The following is a 23,081-nucleotide window of genomic DNA, read 5'->3' as shown; positions in this document are numbered from 1 at the left end:
ACAGTGACCCCCAGTCCTGTTTTCTGGGCACACACACTCCTCACACCCTGACATTATTAACATGCTAAAATTACATTGTGGCATCAGTGGTGAAACACTGAACCAGGCGATTGGAAGTTCATGCATGAAACCTTGGTCGGAGTTACAGTGAAAGGGATAACAATTTATTTTAAATGAGATTTTTTAAAATGCTGCACTCGGGAGAAAACCCATAAATCCCGAGCAAAAACAGCAAAAGTCATTGTGCTTCATGCGTCAAGGAGGAAGTGTGTTACGCGCTTTTTAAGGTCGAATGGGAAGAGATGCGCGGGAGCTACAGACGGACGCTCTCACGCTGGAAGCTGCGCGCACATGCGCAGTTGTCACCGTCTTCCGCCCTCTCCTCCACCCTCCGCCGACGACGCCGTGAGCAGGATTCCCCCCTTCCCGCTGAATGCGACAAGGGTTCTGCAAAAATATCCTCTCGTCCGTCACCATGGATCGCGCCGTCCTCCCGACACCGACGCGCTAATGTCATTTTCCAGCTTTCAAATATGAATCATGCGTCTGATATTCCTGCAGAGTCTGGCCGTCGCCCTGCTGTGTCAGTTTGCTTCTGCGTCAACCGGTACGTACGCGATGCATCTCGCCACCTGCGATTAATTTTCCTCCCATTTCATAGCAGGGAAATAGACAGGTATTTTATAATAATAATTATTATTATTACAACGATAGGCAGATGCAGGCCCTGTACCCGCTGCAGGTAACTGCAGATGGACAGGTGCCCGCCACCTGTACACCAGCGCGGTAGAAAGCCTGTAGCCTGATTTCCAGGTCCTGTCACATTGTTTTTTCATTTTGGGAATAGAGGAGTGTATGAGAAACTGAGGGAGCTGCCTGTTCTGTTGAGGTTTTGTTGATATGCTCTTGAACAACTTTACAGACAGCATGCTGCATGGCAGCGGAAGGCAGGTCGCTGTCCGGAGGAAAATGTGTAGACTGCGTTGCGCCTCTGCGGCAGGCGACTGCCATTAGTTCATGTATAATTGACGGGCCCTTCACTGCTGTGATCCGCAGTTTCCCCGGCCGCCGAGGATGAGCTGCGGCAGGTCACCACTGTGTACCCCTCCAGGCTGATCTACTACCTGAACGAGGAGTTGGAGAGCGCCGACCATGACCTGGACACCCGTGTGCGAAACCAGGCCGTCCCGGGCCAGGTGAGACAGATGCTGCAGACTCCACCACCTCCCGGCCTGAAAGAGTGGTGCATTGTGCTTCACAGTATGCCCACTCTGCTGAGGACAATTTATTTCACCAGCCCATTTTCAACACAGTTTGCAGTTTCCTCTTCAGACCTCCACCCACTTCCTCCCTGCGAAACCAGAGATGGGCATTTTTGTAGCACGTCTCCTGCTGTCCATGCAGTTTAAAATCAGCAGAGCCCATTACAAAGCTGTGTGTGTGGCGCAAAAAAGAAAATGATATAAGCATGGAGTACTGCTGAGTCACCAGCAATGAAAACCAGACCAGGTGTGAGACTTAGACAGAGCTGAGGTGATGAACCTGAGGTTTGTTCGGGAGGGCTTGACTTGTTTTATGCGTCTGACTGGCAGCCATGTTTTGTCCTCACCAGGATGTCCATCTGGCCCAGGCTAACTTCCAGCTGGAGGCCTTTGGCTCCACGTTCACCATGGATCTCATGCTAAACAAGTGAGCACTATCACCCATTTACCACTGTACTGTACTGTAGCCTGGGGAACACATTAGTGGGCCATTTCAGGACAGATGGGAGTTGATAATCCTGTGCATGTCATCTGCCTCTAACGGAACTTTAATGTTTCCTTTTTGCAGTGATTTATTGTCGTCAGAGTACGAGGAGATACATTATGAGGACGGAAAGCCCATTCGCTCTAAGGTACAAGATGTCCAGCCGTGTAGCATTTTCATGTTGCCTTAAATCACATGACAACTCGGCTGAAAAAGGGCTGGTTCTCCACGAATGAAACTGACTAATGCTTGACTAGTAATTTTTTTTTAATGATCGTATGCATAGTGAGGACTGCTGACTGTTCAGTGGTTTGCATTATGAAGCTGATGTAAACACACACTATAAATGTATGTGTTTGTGTTTTTTAGGGAGGAGAACATTGCTACTATCATGGCCAGCTCCGAGGAAAGGAGTACTCACGAGTGGCCTTGTCCACTTGTAATGGACTACAGTAAGATATGATTCTGTGTGTATTTATATGTAAACGGTGTGGTCTGAGACATCTTACAAGAGGATGATTCCCATGATGATGACCTTAAATGTTTATTCCTTCACTACAGTTATAATAATAATTATAATAATATAATCACAAATCACAGTCATCATTGTAGTTATTATTTAAATATATAGTTAGAAATGCTCAAAATACAACTGCAAGTGTTTGGACAGGAAGGTCTTTTTTCCAGCATCGTGTGTGTGTTGTAAATGATGAGTGAATTAGCCCTTCTTCCTCTCTCCCCTGCCTGGCAAACAGCGGGATGTTCGATGACGGCGAGTTTGTGTACCTTATTGAACCTCTGAGACAGACTCACACTTCAGTAAGACACTCAAAACACACTGAACACATGTAACAATGAACTTCACACGTTTACTGCATGACTTGGCCTGTTCTCCCCGCCCTCAGAATTTAGAAGCCCGAGCTCACACACTGCTGAGGAGTAGCTCTCTGCTTACGCTGGGTGACACTGAGGATTCTGGTAATAGCTCCTGGTTTTGCCCAGATAAAATAAGATCAGATAAAAATCTGGAACTTAGATGTTCTAACCCTTGGTGTGTCATGTACATTTTACCCCATAGGTGTGCAGGAGATGGAGAAGGAGGAGGGAGAGGACCAGACGCTTTCAGACCTGCCTTGGCTGAGACGCAGGAGGAAACGAGCAGTGAGTGTATGACCTTTTCAGATCCAGTGATAAATGATTGAATGAGTTGACAGGCCGCTCAGAATGTGCTCACAACTTTCTCCAAAGTTTTCTGCTTTTTTGTGGTGATGTTTGTGTGCACAGGGTGGACTGGGACCCAGAATCTCTTTAATGAACAGCCAAACCATTTCTTCTGCTACATAAATGTTAGCAGGGTATCAGTGTGGGGCAGCAGTGTGTGGGGACGGTGCTTTGCTCAGTGGCACCTCAGTGGCCCCTTGGTGGATCGAGATTCGAACCGGCAACCTTCTGATTACAGGGCCGCTTCCTTAACCGCTAGGCCACCACTGCCCCACAGTACACGGTGACACAACAAAATGTGTCCTCTGCATTTAATCCATCACCTTAGTGAGCAGTGGGCAGCCATGACAGGCTCCCAGGAAGCAGTGTGTGGGGACAGTACCTTGATCAAGGGGACATCAGTGGTGATTTGGGATGTGAACCCGCAACCCTTCGGTTACAAGTCCACTTCTTTACCTTTGGGCCACCACTGTTAATTTACCTTGACCATTTAGGGGGCTGACCTAATTAGCCTGTGTGCATAATAATAATCTGGGTATATGGCACATAACAGGATCAAAATGTTAGCCTTTGCATTGCTTGTGGCCTTTTCTTCCACAGCATTTCTTCACTATTTGACTGGACAGGCAGACAATAAATAAATATAAAACAATTACTCTGTCAGAATAACTGTCAGAGTTTAGTCTGTGAATAGACACTGGCCAATAATCTCTGTAACAATGCTCAGCCATGTACATACAGTACACAGTGAAATTAAATATATACTTATAAATACATTGTGTGCTTATATTTGTGTGATTAATATCTGGGCAGAACTAAAGATTGTTCAGGATTTGTGATACTGTGAGAAGTGGCCTGTGGACTACTGGTTTGACTGTGTTGACTCAGGAAATGCAGAGGTTCCATTCTGTGCATTTGGATTTGTTGAGGCATCCAAATAATTCATATTTATCAGTTGTTTTTAACAATTTAACAATTGTGCCTTTGTTTGTCTCATTTTAGCATGTTTAAAGTAATCTGAATATGCATCATGTAATAAAATGTAATCATTCTAGAAGCCATTCTAGTAATAAATAAAGCTAAGGGTTCAGCTAGAAAGTTATTATAGCTATATTATTAGAGATGCATTAGATAATGTTTTCAGGCTGTGCCATGATCTCCAGATTCAGTCTTGCCATATTTGGCAGATTGTAAACTGTTTGTGGGAAATAGGTATCAAGGAATCAGTTTCTGATAACATTGATTTTCTGGTGATAATGCATTTTATCCTTGATGTTGATGTGCTGGGAATAGGACTGGACATTTTACCGATAAAAAGTGTATAAAAAGTATAAAGTATAAAAATCAAGTAAAGATATCGACTGGTTTTTGTTGTTTATAGCTGAGCAGCTATATGGGCAGTCCTGTCTGACCTGTGTTGTTTGATCCAAACTGCCAAACCACCACAATGGAAATGCATTCCCTGATGGCGATGCGGAAAACTGAAAGGAATACTTATCAGATTTTTTTGTGGATTTGTGTGCATTTATGGAATCTTTAGACAATTTGGGTCTATCATAATTAGGTATCTGGCACTGAAGTCATTTCTACACCAGACCCATTTGTCATATGGCTTTTGCATGTGTGAAATATAATAGTAGGTGGTAATGTGCATTATAATTAAAATGCAAAGGAGTGCAGTATGACCTAAAAAGCAGCAAAATAATTTCAAAAAGTGTTTGTTCACAGTTGCTGACTGTATTGTACTTTCTCCATGTTATTCAGTGGTTATGCAGTTTGATTTGTTGACTCTTTCTCTACAAGGTCAATCATTCCTATAAAGTGGATTCTTTTTTTAAAAGAAGCTTGTCAAGTACTCATGTCCACAGATATTTTATGAACTGAAGATTTGTGACCTGTATAGACAGCAAACTGGGAGACTTCCCAGTTTCACCAACTTCTTTATAATGGATAATGCAAGTTGAATTGAAACACATGTGCAAGAATGAGCAGATTTGTAACCACATGTGTTCATGACTTTCTTTTTTGGGGCAGATGCATCGCAATGTGTTTGCGGAAATGAAGTATTTCGAGATCATGATAGTCAGCGATCACAACACGGTGGGTGTGGCTTTCCTGCTTGCTGGCTATTTTCACAGGAAATCAATAAGCTTTTCTGTTCTGATTAGCTTGTCTCACTCCATCAATACAGTCCATTATCTAAACTTCCACAGCCATTTCCCCAGACACATGCTTCCTTCAGTTACGGCTCTTGTGTTTGCAGTGTTTTGTACGAATTTGTACCATCCCTAGAGGGCATTAAACACTTTTATTTCAAATTTCTAACATGTTCGTCCTCTGGTAAGTGTTGGCATAAACAAAATTCAGTCACAGCATCTCCCCAAAGAATCATTTTGTTAGTTAAAGTAGGTAGTGTGTTTTATGACATTTTTATTCTTTCCACTGGTCTGATGCTAATTAGACCGTTGTGAGACAGGTTAGTTTTACCCAACTGATGATGCGTTGTTGCAATAGTAATCCTGCTCAGTACGAGAGGAATTGCAGGTTCAGACATTTTGTGCGTGTGCTTGGCTGAGGAGCCAATAGTGCGAAGCTACCATCTGTGTGCTTATGACTGAACGCCTCTAAGTCAGAATCACCCCTAGATGGAGTGAATAAATGTTGCTAATTGTCCAGTATGAATTTCATTGTGGTTTGACCATCACACAATGAATTTGTCTGAGCAAAGTGCCTGATCATCTCTGTCTGTTCTCTGCAGTTCAAGAGACACAAATCCCGGAAACACACCAGGAACTTTGCCAAGTCAGTGGTGAACTTAGTGGATGCGGTAAGTCTGTGTATATGTAAGTATATGCAGTGTGTGTGTGCTTGTGTGCATATATGTAACTGCAGCAGTTTTATGTTTTAGATCTTCAAGGAGCAGCTGAACACACGTGTGGTATTGGTTGCTGTGGAGATTTGGACGGATAAGGATCTCATTCCTTTGAGCGTGCAGCCACTGGAGATGCTGAAGAGCTTCTCAAAGTACCGCCAGCAGAGCATCCATCTCTCTGCCGATGCGGTGCATCTCTTTACGTGAGTGTCCTCCCCCACTGAGTCTGCTGCAGTAGCCACTTACCTCCATGGCAACAAAGCAGAGTTTCTACATCCTCAGGCCATTTTGTGCATGACTGGCACCACCTTTGGCAGAATTTATGTCTGCATATTAGTGAATAAAATTAAATAATTAATAAACTCTGCCTACCCTAATACAACTTCCCATAGAAATGTAAAAAACTACTTCCTGGTCAAACCAGGAAAGGCATGAATTGGGTTAAAATGCAAGTTATGTTATGTGTCATTCCTTAGGTTGTTATTAAGATATTATTTAAGGAGTCACACTGAGCTTAAATTTTTTAATGAAATGATCATAATATGAGGAATGTTGTGAGATGTGTTTTGTTAGTTACTAGCAGTGTTATATGCCTTTGTGTGCCCCAAGAGGTGATAGTGACTGACTATAATGTCAAGTGTGAACCACCTGAGAGGGGAAGAGCTGCATCAAGAACATTTTCTAACCTTAAGTGATTCATGTTGAAGGACCCCCATATTAACAGGTTGTCAGTGAATGGAAGACTCTACCTCTGTTCCTGTTTTTGTTCCCCATCCTCTACACCACAATATCATCTGTCTCTGAATAGGCGTTTTGTCATCTGCGACTGAATTAAAGTCAAACTGCAACTCACCTGGCTGATGTCAGAGCGTATTCTTGTGCCCATGTGCCAGGTTATTGGGTTCACGGTTACCATTTTTAAGTATATGCAGTGGCAGCTCTGTATTTTTGTGTCGTTACAGGAATATGACCTTCCACTATGTCAGGAGCAGTGTGGCATATATTGGTGGGGTATGTTCTGCCAAACGGGGGGTTGGTGTGAATGAGGTGAGGACTGGAACTCTTCTAATAAAATTTGATCCATAGAATTCTAGCTTCACATTGGATGAACAGAAATTTACTGAAATAATGTACCACAAGGAAACTGACAGAAGATAATAGCAACATGTCCTTTATGGATTCTCCTGACTCAGGGCCATGTGATATTTTCAGTCCAGTTCAATGTGAAATGTCTGGCTCTGACATTTATCACTGTCGCACTATTCTCTCTCTTCCCTTCCCTTTCAGTATGGCACCACATGGACGATGGCTGTGTCTCTCTCCCAAAGCCTGGCACAGAATCTGGGCATTCAGTGGGACCCCACCACCACAAGAAGTACACCGTTACTCTTACTGGCATTGTTGCTCTCATGAATGATGAATTATGAGTTAATAATGATGTACACTCACAGAATCTCTCTTTCTCTTTCTCTTTCAGAGAAGTGCGGGTGTATGGACTCATGGGTGGGATGCATCATGGAAGACACAGGGTATCATGTCTCACAGAGACACACACAAACACACAATCTGTCTGTGTATCTTTCTCTCTGCTCTCTTAACAATTCTCACAACGATTTAATTACACTGATATTTAATTGAAATAGAAAAGTAACCTTTGAGTTTAGGGTTTGATGTTAAGGTACCATCATGATACCCATGATAACAATAATAACACTTGATTGGCCCACACTTGATATATTTACACTTTTATGGTGGTCATGATTTAAATTGTAGTGATTGTCACATGTGACAATCACTATGTGTGACATCATGGACTCATTTCAGGTTTCCCCTCCTCACAACATTTCTGAGCTGCTGTGCCCTTTGTGTTTATTGTGTGCCCTTGTGTTTAAATTAGAGCTTGCTTCTTATTCTCTGGTGGTCATGATATGTGTGGAATCATGGACCCATAGATTCAGGGTTTTTGATATCCCCTCCTCACAACATCTTTGAGCTGCTGTGCCCTTTGTGTTTATTGTGTGCCCTTGTGTTTAAATTAGAGCTTGCTTATTCTCTGTTTCTCAGCGTGCAACATCCACGCAGATTCTCCAAATGCAGCATCTCAGATTTTAAGAACTTCCTGCTGAGGGGTGGAGCTTCTTGTCTGTTCAACAGACCCAACAAGGTAAAATCCCAGGCAACACACTCGGTTTGTTAGGAAATCAGAAATCTGAACATAAATTAAAATTCTGCCCTGATCTGCCCTCGTCGATAGCTGTTTGAGCCAACAGAGTGTGGGAATGGCTATGTGGAGGTGGGAGAGGAGTGCGACTGCGGAGCCCGAATGGTGAGCTTATATTCTGCTTTCTAGGACATATTTTAATCTTGATCATAGGGCCTGTCCCATTAGTCATGGAGTCAGCAAATTATGACAGATCAGAACCATGGTAAAACTCTAGTGAAACAACAATCAAACAGGATGTTTTTTTCTTTCAAAAATATTTTTATTGGAATTTTTACATGGCATTGCAAAAGACCAAAAAAAAAGGAAATGTTGAATTCACAAAAGGGATGTAAATACAGATTTAAAGTACTGAAGTTAAAGTACTGAAGTACTTGCTTTAAAAAAAAAGTATGTTTTTTTTCACTTCATTTTTACATTAACGGCACAAAACACCTCATTCCTGACTATCTTGTAGAACCTCCAGAATAAGGTATTGGTAAAATGTTGCAGAATGGAACGTGACCAAGCAATCTGTTTATTTTTAATTATACCACTACACACCCCTACGAAACAGCATGGTAGGTGTTGTGATACAATTTACAAACTACAGTACATGCATCAACCATAAAGCACTGTCTACCAGGTAAGGCCTGCGTGCTGGCATGCAGCAAAAAAAGAAAAATCCAACCAACTTTACAACCAACTTTACAACACAGGTACACCAAAAGTAGCCTAAGATGACAGCAAATTGTTAATCAATTATTTACATATTATAAAAACAGAACTTTTATTCAGGTCCATGTAGCTCCATTTCTACATTATAAATTACAGTTAGTAGATAAACCTTGCCTTGGTGGTCAAAGTCATTTCACTGGCCATTTTGGACACGTTAATGTCACTTCAATCTAAAAGTGATCTAAAACTTTCAAACTAGCTAATAAAATATTTACATACCCAGTACTCGTGTTGAGGGGGATGAAGAGGGATGTCATCCCCCTGAATTAAAAACTAACGGCTTCAACAACTTTAACCTACCTGCCATTAACATTACTAATCATACTGAGGTGGAATCATTAAGTCTACTCTAGCCAAGAGGGTAGACTACAATCAGATTGCAGTGCACACCCATTGTTTGAGTGAAAATTACAGTAATCTGTATTTGGCTACTGCTGTTTTCTCCATAGATTACAGCCAGCACCAACATGGTGCTAGGGCGACAAGGGGAGATGGAGGGGACCCAGAGCCTGAAGGTTTGATAATTTAACTCTTTTATTTCTTCATGTTCTCTCAGCCCAAAAGATGTAGGCTAGTTATTTTTAGATGTTGGACAGGTTTATAGTTTTTACATATCTAAGAGCAAATACTACCAGGGTGGTAGTATCCTAGTGGCTAACACACTTGCCTATGAACCAAAAGACCCCGGTTCAAATCCCACTTACTACCATTGTGTCCCTGAGCAAGACACTTAACCCTAAATTGCCCCCTGGGGACTGTCCCTGTAACTACTGATTATAAGTCACTCTGGATAAGGGCGTCTGATAAATGCTGTAAATGTAAATATAAATTCCTGTGCTTTTAATAATTTGTGAAACTTATGGTGCTGTCATTAATTAATTTTCATTTCATTTTAACCAAGAAACGACTTACAGCACCTGCCTTCTCATTCTAACTAAACCCTAATCTTGTTGGTTTCTTCATAGAGGTTAACCATGGCCAGGAAACAGGATGGTGAGCTGGAAAGCCAAGAGCTGGAGGGAAAACAGGTTTGATCTTTTTTTTTTTTTAAGTATACGTTTTGGGCTTTTTGCGTTTAATTGATAGGATAGTTTGAGAGACATGTGAAATGGGAAGGCAGAGAGGGGGAATGACATGCAGCAAAGGGCAATCAAATTTGGGATTCAAACCAGGACATGCTGCAGCAAGGACTGTAGTCTTTGCATATGGCATCTGCTCAACCCACTGAGGTACAACAACAACATTTATTTCTTATATAGCCCCAAATTACATACAGTATGTCTCAATGGGCTTTGACAGGCCCTACAGTTGACACCCCCCACACCCTTCTGCACACAAGGAAAAACTCCACAAAAAAAAAGCATTCCATGTTTTATAATGCTACATGTTGGGTTAAGACTCTTTTCTTTTTCTTTTTCAATTGACCTAATTCAGATCATTAAATACCTGAGTACATGAGACAAATGACTTTATAATGGATTTTTTGGTTTTGTAGTGGAAAGAGAAAAGAGGAATTAGAAGAAGGGCAGGATAGTGCTGATGATGCTGACAACAGGTTGACAACAAAAAATTATGAAAATATTTGGAAACTTTTATGAAGTCACATCCAAAACAAAATTTTTTTGTATTGCATTTGAATTAAAATAAACCTGACTTGATAGGATTCAGATTTACAATATTTTTGTGGCTTTGTTTTGAATTTTAATTGATTAATTACCAAAAGATTTCAAAGTACAATGAGTATGAAGCTGCACTTGAAATGTGATAAAATGTGTCTTCTGCATTTTACCCAACTATGAAGCATGTGATAGCCATGCTTGTTTAGCCCAAATATTGTCTGACAAACAACAAAAAAGTCACCATTCCTGCTGATTTGTTTTTACAACTCAACTACTCAACATACCTCAATATGCATGCAGTTAAACAAAATGAATCGTTAATTATTTTGAAAATTGTAAACATTTCACCAAGATATAGCCAAGGGTGTATAAAACCTTTTTTAAACTCCGGCTTTCTTTGTGCACGATTCAAACACTGAGAGGGAAAGAAAATGTGTGAAAACGAGTAACGGTGGCCGATGATTAACATAAATTAACAAAAATGAAATGAACATAATTAAAACATTTTACATTTAATAAAACACATTAACAACACATGAAACACTTTTAACAATCACCAAAATTGTACAAGCAACAAATTTACAAAAAGGATAGGTACTTTAGACCAGACGTTTGTGTTTTCTGACCGATTTACTGCACAAACTTGACCCGACCCAAACCGAGCCAGAGAAAAATAATACAAATTGAGCCCAAACCCGACACAATTACAAATATCAAAAGTATCAAAAAAAGAGACCCTCGATAGAAATGATGTTTGTCTTTCAAATGTAGTAAAGTAAAAGTTCTCCAAAAAATACTACTCAATTGAAGTACAGATACTTAAGTAAATCTACTTTGTTACTGTCCACCTCTGGTTATCAGTGAGGCCTCACAATTGTTGTATGTTGCACTGCAATTGTGTTTGTTTATTTTAAGGAATGCTATAAGGACTGCTGTAAGAAGTGCTCCCTGTCCAATGGTGCTCACTGCAGTGATGGACCCTGCTGTAACATCACCTGCTTGGTGAGACCTTTCATTACATTAAGTAATGATTGTCCCTGATTAATTTTTTTTAGCATGTGTGATAAATGTTTATTGCTTGTAAAAATATTTCTTTGCTCTTAGTTTATTCCTCGAGGAACCAGCTGTCGTGAGGCCGTGAATGACTGTGATATAACAGAAAGTTGTACTGGAGACTCAGGGCAGGTTGGTTTTACTATCTGTTTTAACAAAACTCACTGTTTATGGGGTTCCATGAGTCCTCAACCTCTTGACAAGTAATTATGAGGCATCCAGTAGTTAGGAGCTTGATATATAATCAAAGAGGAGCAAAAGCTTTTGGACATTGACTAGGAAAGTCAATGACTGGTGGCTAAAAACATGTGCCATGTAATGAGAACCATCACATAGACCAATTTTTTTTTTATTGAGAGGAAAAGATCAAATTTGACATACTGACTGTACATGCATGAATGGCTGTTCACAGGAGAGTTGGGGGCTATCCAGCACACTCTATGAGTGACAGGGTTAGTGAGGAGAAGGGCAATACAGAAAATCTCCACAACAGCTGAGCGAGTATCATTTTGGGTAGCTGGAGACACACCATCATCTCACAGTGAACGATCACCACTGCAAAAAAAAAGTTTTTTATTTGTTTCCCAGTGTCCTCCTAACCTTCATATGCAAGATGGCTACTCCTGCCAGGTCAACCAGGTGAGCAGTCATAAAAAATAATCAGGATTATTCTATTCCACATAATCAATTATTTAAAATATTTCGGTGGTTATAAACACAGAACCCCTTTTTCCCTTTATTTCAGGGTCGATGTTATGGTGGCGAGTGCAAGACAAGAGAAAATCAGTGCAAATACATCTGGGGCTCAAGTGAGTGATGGTAATGGTGGTGGTAAATGTTAACTGGCTGGTAACTCTGTTTCTGCCTTCCTCTTTTCCTATTTGAACCTTGACCTTTTTCCTGTTCTGCAGAGGCTGGGGGCTCTGAAAAATACTGCTACGAGAAGTTAAACACAGAGGGTACAGAGAAAGGAAACTGTGGTCATGATGGGGACAAGTGGCTTCCCTGCAGCAAACAGTACGTTCTCTTCATTGACAGAGTGTTGTTGGAGTGTGTGGTAGGGCTGAGCGAAATGGCAAAAAAATGACCTATGTTTTTTATTGATTTTTATCAAAATTGTTTTCAGCCATTTAGCTCTTTTTGCACTTTGTTTGTTGCTTCTGTATCCCAGCGCCTCAGCAGCCCAGACATCCCAACCTGGAAAAACCTTTAGAAATGTTTATTTTTTTTGGGACAAACTCCCTCTGCCATGATCATGGCTGGCCCTAACAAATTTTGCACCCCAGGCAAGATTTTAGGTGGCAAACATAAAATTTCACTGCTAGTGTAGATATACTAAGAAACCGAATAGCTTTGTCTTAGAAATTATTTTATTTAAATAAACCAGCTAAAATTTAAAATACTAATTTACTATAAAATACTAAAAAGAGATACAAAAACAATAAAATTATTAGGTTATCTGGAGAGAGAGGTGATTATAATGTGAGAATATTGAACAGGCTCTCAAACTTTAAGCTACAGAGAGTCAGCATTGAAAAATGGATGTTAATTTTCTGGGCAAAATTCTCTTAACAGCAGTCAAGTTGTCATTGTTTATCTCAAACAAGTTGTGAATTTGTTGTAACCTTAAAACATGAATGCTTGACACAATGCTTTTCCAGACAAGAATAAAGTTAATCCACTGGTTCTGAGTCTCATGTGACGGAACAAAAAAGAAATACATTTGTTCTAATTTTTACATCCAATCACCAAGTAACTGCAGTGTTTCGCATGTTTTCAAGCCATGACAGTTGGTGGAGTTCCTTCTTTATGGGAGGGGTGGGAAATTCTCTGGCCGGACAATATATGACAAAGGGGAGGTAACCTTTCCCTTATGGCGACATAACCGACTGTCTGAACAGCGAAACAGAATTACCAGTGCACTCTTTACACCTATTGCAACGTTCTAGCCACTATAGGACAATAGACAGGCTAGGGGAACTCATATTATTAATACATTTTTATAGGGGACCTTTAAGACTTTGTCTTGGTACTCAATATGTATTTATTTAAAATATTTTGAAGAACCCCTGCACCCTCAATATGACCCTCACCACTATTGAATACTCTTTCTGCACATCCTCTTTGTATAGTGATGTGTTTTGTGGGTACCTGCTGTGCTCCAACATTGGAAGGAACCCTCGAATTGGAAACCTGAAAGATGAAATCACACCAACCACGTTCAACCATCAAGGGCGACTGGTGGACTGCAGGTGAGAAGCCGTTCCTGTTAAGACTCTGGTTCCAAGCTTGTGTCCAGTCCTCCTCTTGTCATGTACAGTAAATTATAAATATATTTTTACAATGCCTTGCCCCTGTCGAGTGTTGCCCAATGTAGCAAAGTAAGAGGTGGGTTTCTAATTCACCACTGTACCCAAGTAAAAGTAAAACGTATGCCGTTGTAAACCTACTCTTAGTAGGTACTATTTTTTTAAACTACTAAAAAAATGTACACCTTTTCTGATCAAGGGCTAAAGGATGTATTACACAAATTACCCAGGATATCATCTGGGCTATATTCTCTGTTAGTATGCATACACTGTCAATCTAGAGTGAAGATATTTGTAAAAAAGTGTTTGGTTAGTGTATACAAGCATATTTAGTGTCGCTAGTAGAGTCCACACCAAGAGCATACAGGGAGTGCAGAATTATTAGGCAAATGAGTATTTTGTCCAAATCATCCTCTTCATGCATGTTGTCTTTACTCCAAGCTGTATAGGCTCGAAAGCCTACTACCAATTAAGCATATTAGGTGATTCATTCAAAATAGTCAACAGGGTCGCAAGAAGCGTGTGGAAAAACCAAGGCGCAAAATAACTGCCCATGAACTGAGAAAAGTCAAGCGTGCAGCTGCCAAGATGCCACTTGCCACCAGTTTGGCCATATTTCAGAGCTGCAACATCACTGGAGTGCCCAAAAGCACAAGGTGTGCAATACTCAGAGACATGGCCAAGGTAAGAAAGGCTGAAAGACGACCACCACTGAACAAGACACACAAGCTGAAACGTCAAGACTGGGCCAAGAAATATCTCAAGACTGAGGTTTTATGGACTGATGAAATGAGAGTGAGTCTTGATGGGCCAGATGGATGGGACTGAGGCTGGATTGGTAAAGGGCAGAGAGCTCCAGTCTGACTCAGACGCCAGCAAGGTGGAGGTGGAGTACTGGTTTGGGCTGGTATCATCAAAGATGAGCTTGTGGGGCCTTTTCGGGTTGAGGATGGAGTGAAGCTCAACTCCCAGTCCTACTGCCAGTTTCTGGAAGACACCTTCTTCAAGCAGTGGTACAGGAAGAAGTCTGCATCCTTCAAGAAAAACATGATTTTCATGCAGGACAATGCTCCATGACACGTGTCCAAGTACTCCACAGCGTGGCTGGCAAGAAAGGGTATAAAAGAAGAAAAACTACTGACATGGCCTCCTTGTTCACCTGATCTGAACCCCATTGAGAACCTGTGGTCCATCATCAAATGTGAGATTTACGAGGAGGGAAAACAGTACACCTCTCTGAACAGTGTCTGGGAGGCTGTGGTTGCTGCTGCACGCAATGTTGACTGTGAACAGATCAAAACACTGACAGAATCCATGGATGGCAGGCTTTTGAGTGTCCTTGCAAAGAAAGGTGGCTATATTGGTCACTGATTTGTTTTTGAATGTCAGAGATGTATATTTGTGAATGTGGAGATGTTATATTGGTTTCACTGGTAAAAAATAAATAATTGAAATGGGTATATATTTGTTTTTTGTTACGTTGCCTAATAATTATGCACACCTGCACACACAGATATCCCCCTAAAATGGCTAAAAATAAAAACAAACTAAAAACTACTTCCAAAAACATTCAGCTTTGATATTAATTCATTTTTTGGGTTCATTGAAAACATGGTTGTTCAATAATAAAATTATTCCTCAAAAATACAACTTGCCTAATAATTCTGCACTCCCTGTAGAGGTAATACAAATGCATTAGACAGCATTGTCTGGTTCCTTGTAATGGAAGAGATGATCCAATAAATCATTCCGCCATTTCTTCCAACCTGATACATTCTGTTGTCTACAGCCAGGATTCTGAAATATATATTGGGTAAGTATATTGTATAGTATATTGGGCGAGTCTAACAATTAGCCTTTTGCAATTTTGGCATTCGCATCAAGTGTTTGCAATGTTTGGAGATAAATCAGAATCTGCCATATAGCAGCACTTAAACAACATGTAATTCCTTAGCAAAAAATATCTAAAAAAAGATCTCAAATAACTGAATATGGATTAGTTGACCGAACATGGTTATCTGTTATACACTGACTTTGTCCTGCCCTTTCAGTGGAGGGCATGTAATTTTGGACGACGACACTGATCTGGGCTATGTGGATGATGGAACTCCATGTGGCCCCTCAATGATGTGCCTTGACCAGAAGTGTTTGCCCATCTCTTCGTTCAATTTCACTGCCTGTCCTTCAGGCCCTGGTGGACGGGTCTGCTCTGCTCATGGGGTAAGAAGACTACAGTACCTTCTGTACACTCCCAAATTCCAATTAAACACAAAAATACCAATGTAATGAACTTTCAAACAAGCTTCATGCTTCAAAATTGTAAGCAGGGTGTGCCCATGCTCATGTCACTGTTCACCATGGGCTAAGAGCAGAGGACACATTTCGTTGTGTGCACTGTGTGCTGTGCTGTGTTTCACAATAACAATCACTTCGCTTTCACTTTTTCATTTCAATCTTTATATACCTTCATAGCATTCATAGTTCCTTCCAAAACATGCAAGCTGCCAATAACATATGCATGTATGCACTTCCCCACAATCAGAGATGCTGTCTTATCAACTAAACACTGATAATTAGCTGGAAGGTTTCCCTCATCTTTAGCCCAGAGGACATGGAGACTGTGATTACCAACAAGATGTGGTCAAATATGTACTTGTTTGACCTTAGAACACTTTCCCACTCTGGAACAAACGCTATGTCTAGCAGGTGCAGTGGTGCAACACATGAAGGCACGTAACCTCCCCCACCCACCCACACACACACACACACACACACACACACACACACACACAGGGAACTATAGAAACTACGATAGTAGAAGGAATAGTCATAACTCATGCAGAGTAGAGGGCCTTGGGTAGTTACAGATGGCTTCAATTTTTGTATGCCTGGACATGGTATGTTTTTGGATGAAAAGAAACACGGAGTCTCATAAATGGAGCCCTCAGTCTACAGCATCTGTTTGGATACTAAATTCTTTGTCCTCACTCATACTGCTCCTCGTCTCATTTCATCCTAGGTGTGCAATAATGAAGCAACATGCTCATGTCACGAGACGTGGGCAGGCACAGACTGCAGCATGCACGACCCCCCGAAAGAGCCTCCCACCGCCCCAGATGAAGGACCGAAGGGTCTGTGCCTTCTATTCCATTTGCTTTGTACTCTATTGTAGCCATCAATGTGTCCTCAGCACACCATATTTACAGCCCCCCTAAATGAGTTCAGTTTTTTCTTAACGACTTTGTTTTAATGCTCCTCATGCCAGCCCAGTAAACTGTTGTGTGCCCCACCCCTGCCACATTCATTGTGACACTGTTAACAACCACAATGGTGGTCCTGTACTTTACATCTTTACAGGTGCCTGTTTCATGGCTATCTATTGTGCCAACCAATGAGATTACTGCTTGTGTGAAATTGGAATTTGAGTGAACTGACCTCACTTTCAACTGAATCACCCCTATTTCCTCTACACAGTGAGCGTGGCCACAAACAGACTGATAGGGGCAGTGGCAGGGACCATTCTGGCCCTGGGGGTGATTTTTGGAGGCACAGGGTGGGGAATAGAGTAAGCACCTCGTCTCCGGTCTCCCAGAATTTAAGGAGAACATGTTCCCCATTATATGTGTCTGCAAGTGTGTGAGGATTTGTGGGTGTTTGAGAACATGTGAGTTTTTGTCCTCCCAGTGGCTTTGTCCTGTGTCAGTGATGGTGGTCTTTGATTGGATGTGTTGGTGTTGGACTTGTCTTGACTGATGATTGATGGGTGCAAAGCTTTGTTCCCCTTCCCCTGTGATTGTGAGTTTTGGAGCTCAGTGTGTTTTTGCACTCCCCCTTCCTGGCCCATGTGGGGTATGTAAATACAAAACATAATCAGCCCAAAAAATGCAAGCTTACCAGTCAAGTAACAGAAGGGGCACAGAAAGACACAGAAAGAGTACCTGCACCTGGTTTGTGGCTGTGTGTGCAGTCAGTTGTGTGAGACATTCTGAAATAGTGACCTGTCCCAGTGATGCGAAATCACAGTGTCAGTGTGTCTGTCTCCGTCTGTCTGTCTGCAAACCCTTAAATGGCTGAACATACCCAACCGAGCATGACAAGTGGATTTTTGCAGCAAAAAAATTAACTTATTCTTACACTGAATCATGTTATAGGAGTTTATTTCTGTTAAGAACTGTACTTTACACTTTCATTTTATCTACCAACACGTGATAAATAGATGGGATCAAAAAAGTCCTTCTTCTGGGGACCTGTGTTACTGTGGTCTAGCTTGGCAACAATCTGATGATCTGAGGAACTTTGCAGAACCGAAGACCCAGAGGAAGAGGACTAGGATACCCTGGCATGTAGTGCATCATAACAAACTTCAGTTATATAGCTGTAGAGCTGAAAGAGCTGAGACGCGCACTCAGAGCTGGGTCCAGTGAACCCTCCACCGTCAAAACACAAACCCTATCCAAACCAAAACCACTTCCTCAGTTCTAAAGATGCACCATGCCCTTAGGAACCTGGACCTCGTCCCGATTACTGCTGTTTTCTGATGTGATGTGTGGAGCTACACAGCCTTGACAACTCATCAGGCTCATATAATGTTTTTTTTTTCCCTGCCACCTCTGCAGGTCCTAGCGCCACCAACCTTATCATAGGCTCCATCGCGGGAGCCATCCTGATGGCAGCCATTGTTCTAGGGGGGACGGGCTGGGGTTTTAAGTAAGAGACGCATCCGCATGACTTCTCTTGCCTGCCTGCCTGTCTCAGGCATTCTGGTCTTTTTTTTTCTTTATTTGACCTTTTGTTTGGCTTATTAAACACAACAGATGATCAGAGCTTCTGCTACAGACAACAGACCTTCCACCTGGATCAGTTCTCCAACTGCAACCTGTAACATGCTTTAGAATAATTACAAGACTTCTGCTTTCCTCATTGAGATTTAGACATGACTGGTAGAAAATCTCTGCCACTTGATAGTTGAACTTGCTGAAGAAGACATGGTGACAGTCATCTGCACTATTAAAGTGATTTTTGCTCCAGTAGACTCTGTAGACTGTAGCAGAACCTCTAACAGACTTCCAGCATAAGGCTTGAAATGCATGTGAAATAAATCAGTAAGTTACTTACTAGGGCTGAGTTGGAGAAAAATACTTTGAAGGAAAGTGTCTTAAAGGCTGTTTAAACCAGGCACTGAAATGTTTCTTGGGTGATCCAATCACAAGTGGGCAGCTAAAAAAGGGCCAGTTCACAAATGAAATCCCACAATGCAGCCTGCTCTGCTGGAAATTAAACATTAAATATTGAAATAATTCAGTGTGCCACAAGACACACTGGCATACATGGTGCTAAAAGAATATTCCAAGATATATATATATGATTCCATTAAATCATATATATTTCCTCAGTTCATGTAGTGTTCACATGTGGAGCTGTCTGATATTGACTGGATCATCCATGAGGCCTGTTAATATCAGGAGCAGGGTCTTAATACATTAGATATCAAGAGTACAGATGCCTGCACGTAACCGTTTAGTGTCCGTTCCTTTGCACAGTTCAGATAAACTGGAAAAGGTTGTTAGCGATTTGGTAATTTCATAATTACATTAGATAGTTGTAGTGTACTATTTAGGATTAAGGACTCATGAGCCAAATTATTCAAGTTAATTTTTATTTAATAGACCCTTTTGGCTTTTGACTTTATTATTATTACAGTTGTCATTGTTATTATCATTATTATTATTTCAAGTGAAATCCCTGGATTACATCTGGGATTTCATCTTTATATTTGCAGTGTAAATTGCAAATGCTTTGAAGCATGCTGTCACTTTAAATCTGAAAACTGACTGCCTGGGCTACTGTAAGAAACATTTTTACTAATATTAGTAAATAATACTAATAATACTAATACTAAAAATACACATTTTTACAGTTTTTGTGAGATTATTTGTATGCTTTGAAATGTTCTTGTAAACTTCCTGGTTACATGACATCTGATTATGACCTTTATATTTGATTGATCTCTTAAATCTTTTGTTTCCATAGCTCTTCACTGTTGTTGGTATTAGTTTTTTTACTTGGGGCGAAAAGGAAACACAACATTATCACAGCCCAGTTAGCAGCGAATGTGATAATGTTATGTCTGATTGTAACAACTCACTGTAATAAGAGTTACTTCATTACTTCAGTGTTTCCAATTTTTATCAATTTCAAATAATCCAGATATATTTATGTGTATGTAAAATTTGTGTGATGGCTTGTGGGTTTTTAGTATTAATCAGGGTAAGGACTAGTATTATTATTAGTCTTCAGTGTTAGCTCACAGAAGCATGTCAGTCTGCACAGCATCGTGACTGCGGCCATTGAGGTCATGTGCATGTTCACCGGACCTGTGCCAGCGTCCAGCCGGAAGGACAGAATCGAGTGGATTCATGTTCGTACAAAAGCTGGGCTGATTTTTATTTGTGGGGTGGGTGGGTGGTGTTGTGGAGCTGAGCTGGTGTTCGGAAGGATGTCTACTTTCTGACCCACATTCCTTGGCGTTATCTCTTTCTCTTTCAACCTCTCTCCCCCTCTCTTCCCCCTTCCCTTCGTCCATTGTGTGATAAGGGTGAGAGTATGAGGTCAGTGGAAAAGGGGTGGAGAAAAGAGAAAGAGTGAGAGAGAGGAGAAATGGGGGCTGGCCGCACGTGCCCGTTTGTTTTTGGTTGGTTGCAGCCTTTGTGCCATGCCTGGCTGGTTGTCTGCCTGGCTGGCCACACCCGCCATCTTATCCTCCCAGAAGGCCCTGGGGGCCCCTGCCCTCTTCACCCTAGACACAGAGCAAGACCCCTCACCCCCTGCCCCGGACTTGAGGCTGCCTGTGCTGAATGCTTCACAGAGACCTGGTACAGACACGCGCGCTTCACTGCACCTGCATGCACCACCCACTCCCCCTAAACTCAACAACAGTGGTGTCTCCCACCGGCCCACTTGATGGACAGGTGCATGTTACGTAGTTGGGATGCCCCACATCACGCCACAGTACGGGGAGGTTGTGTCCGAACCCCTTTTGTTTTGTTTTTCTTTTTTTTCTTTTAATCATTAACCTTCAACCCACTCCCTCTCCTCGTTGGTTGTTCGTTCTCGTTGATATTTGTTGATGTTGTAGGTGGTGTGTGACGTCCACTTTCTCTGCTGCCCCTTCTCTCGGTGTTGTAGATTGCATTTCTGTGTTGTTCATGCTAGTGTTCTCTTGCAGAAGGTAATGTTGTTTTGTGGTTTTGTTGAATTATTTCAATCTTTTTTCTGTCTTACGATGGCTTCCATTCACGCTCACAGTTGAGGAAAATCCCCGTCCTCCCATTCCTCTTGGAAATTCTGTGGAGAACAGCTGCTCCTGCCCTTAGAGACCCAGCACCCATTTATGTCCCAAAAATGGAAAGAACATCTAATGGACAAAAATGTGTTTCTATAGCAAATCTCAAATTAGTGCATGACAAAATCTTATCTTTGGAGGGTCTCTTATTGTGAAGTACTGGGTATCAGGGATGCTGGGATGTTGGGGGGCAGGAGTAGCCCACACCCCACAGGTAGGGTCCGTGTTAGATGTGTTGTGTGTGTGTCCGTGGGTGTGTTTGTTCTAACTCCACTTTTCTATGTTTCCCTGCTTCACTCACTCCAACCTGCGTCAATAAGAAATGTCAAGAAACGACGGTACGACCCCAATGCTAGTGCCATCTAGAGCAGAGGAGGCTGCACCCATGGGCTGGATCCCTTCTGCGGTCTGTCAGTCAGCCAACTGCTGGACTCTACTTTTTCCTGCTGCTAACACTGGTGTGTTAGTTCATACTTGAAGAAAAACAGGAACGATGAATGAAACCAAGAACTACTGAGCATCTTCCATTTATTTTTATCGATTGCATTTAGATGTCCCTTGTTTCCAACCCTGATCGGCTCACCTCAGTGTACTGTATACCCAGCCCAGCCCTACAGAGGGCCGAGGGGTCTGCCGGGGAGCTGAGAAGGCCTATCCATCTGGCATGCACTTCCTGTAGAGAGCACTTTGACTTGGCATGACAAGTTCGAGCTGAGGCACTGCATGGCTGAAGTGTGTCACCCATTCAAAGAAAACAATAGGAGAAGAGCGAGAGCCTTGGAAAGAGGGATGGACCAAACAAAGATCCAAAAAGTGAAACTGGAATTGGCAGTGTGTGGGAAGTGTAACATGGGAAAACTTTCCAGAATTTCCCACACTTTTCTGAGGGCTTTCTCAGTAGTATTATGGCATGTTTCTGAGGCATTTCAATGAAATGACAATGGCAGAAAGCATATGATCTGTGCAAATGCTAAACAACTTCATCACACACGTACTCACATGCAAACACACACAGTGCTCAGTGTACTGGTCCGGCCTTGTGACCAAAGTTACTTGGATAAGGTTACAGTCCGTATGTCAGTGAGCTGCATGATAAAAAGCTATTCAGAGGGCAGCCCCTAAGAACCTGCTCTGCTTCGCAAGGTAACTGCATGTAAATGGAAATAAGAATAAAATAAATTTTAACTATGCAAAAGATAAGGCCACATGGACATACTGATTGGAAATTGGAATTAAATTGAACAACATGATGTGATCAAATACACCATTATTAGAGACAGTCTTTTATATGCTTGGCAACTTATTCATTTATGAAACAAAAGTCAACTTTTCACAGTGGGGAATATTCACTGTAACAAAAAAAAATTGTGTGAGATAATCAACCAAGGGTGAATTTGATGACCGAATAGCGATACTGGAATATATTTTCAGCATGAGGGAGCTAGAGAAACCTTATGGAATTCTACTCAACATGTTGACAGTCTTTTACCCCATTTTCAACATTGGTTTCCTCCCTTCATCTCTTTAGTGTTTGTCAACATTATCTCATATTGTCATGGATGAACCAACAAAATGATGAAATAAAGAATTCATAAAGTAGCTTTGCCCCAGAAACTTTTCTCAGAATTCAAAAAGGAAATTTGTCCACTCAAGGCAAGAGATGCAGGCCAGAGACCCACACTGACACAGGTATGTACTTAAATGTTTTGCCAGAGTACACTGAGAACAACAATAATTAAAGCTGCAGGCAGCAGTGTAATAAGATTGTTCAAGATCTAAAACTTCATAAATGTAGAATGTTTTGGAATAAATTGGAAGTCATTTTAATGAGATCTGTCCCAATATTTTGCACATAAGAAAACAAACATCAAAATGAATCTTTCCTGTGCAATTTAGCTAATGGGTCTGAATATGAATTATATGTATTTGTGTACCAAGCTTTGTAAAGTAAAGTGAAAGTAAAGTGAAGTGATTGTCATTG

The 23,081-nt window shown here is 41.4% G+C and overlaps 1 protein-coding gene across 5 annotated transcripts; it reads left to right on the top strand.

Annotated features, from left to right (window-relative positions):
* Window positions 1-344: 344 nt before the first annotated feature.
* On the top strand, window positions 345-23,068 carry adam23a (ADAM metallopeptidase domain 23a). Of its 5 annotated transcripts, XR_003749537.1 has the most exons (29): window positions 345-607; window positions 1,057-1,196; window positions 1,613-1,689; window positions 1,831-1,894; window positions 2,116-2,198; window positions 2,502-2,565; window positions 2,652-2,724; window positions 2,825-2,913; window positions 5,002-5,067; window positions 5,726-5,794; window positions 5,876-6,042; window positions 6,802-6,886; window positions 7,127-7,214; window positions 7,317-7,368; window positions 7,904-8,003; window positions 8,094-8,165; window positions 9,227-9,292; window positions 9,743-9,805; window positions 11,312-11,398; window positions 11,501-11,581; window positions 12,038-12,088; window positions 12,195-12,258; window positions 12,361-12,466; window positions 13,582-13,701; window positions 15,810-15,978; window positions 16,778-16,889; window positions 17,233-17,323; window positions 18,375-20,630; window positions 21,421-23,068. XR_003749537.1 is itself a non-coding variant. In XM_028976666.1 (28 exons), the coding sequence occupies exons 1-28, from the start codon at window positions 541-543 to the stop codon at window positions 21,464-21,466; spliced, it is 2,406 nt and encodes an 801-aa protein (XP_028832499.1). In that variant the 5' UTR covers window positions 345-540; the 3' UTR covers window positions 21,467-23,068. The 5 variants fall into 5 exon arrangements, 4 of the variants coding, with proteins under 4 accessions (XP_028832499.1, XP_028832497.1, XP_028832498.1 ...); XM_028976666.1 differs by lacking the exon at window positions 17,233-17,323 and having other exon boundaries at window positions 2,825-2,907; window positions 18,375-18,465; XM_028976664.1 differs by lacking the exon at window positions 17,233-17,323 and having other exon boundaries at window positions 18,375-18,465.
* Window positions 23,069-23,081: the final 13 nt, after the last annotated feature.

This window comes from Denticeps clupeoides, chromosome 4, assembly GCF_900700375.1.
Source record: "Denticeps clupeoides chromosome 4, fDenClu1.1, whole genome shotgun sequence".
NCBI lineage: Eukaryota > Metazoa > Chordata > Actinopteri > Clupeiformes > Denticipitidae > Denticeps > Denticeps clupeoides.
This window is presented reverse-complemented; position numbering and strand designations above follow the sequence as displayed.

Coding starts and splice junctions, on each gene's coding strand:
- adam23a (XM_028976664.1), top strand. CDS start 541: ATGCGTCTGATATTCCTGCAGAGTCTGGCCGTCGCCCTGCTGTGTCAG. Junction 12,259..12,360: donor CAAATACATCTGGGGCTCAA/GTGAGTGATGGT, acceptor CCTGTTCTGCAG/AGGCTGGGGGCTCTGAAAAA. Junction 15,979..16,777: donor GGGTCTGCTCTGCTCATGGG/GTAAGAAGACTA, acceptor ATTTCATCCTAG/GTGTGCAATAATGAAGCAAC.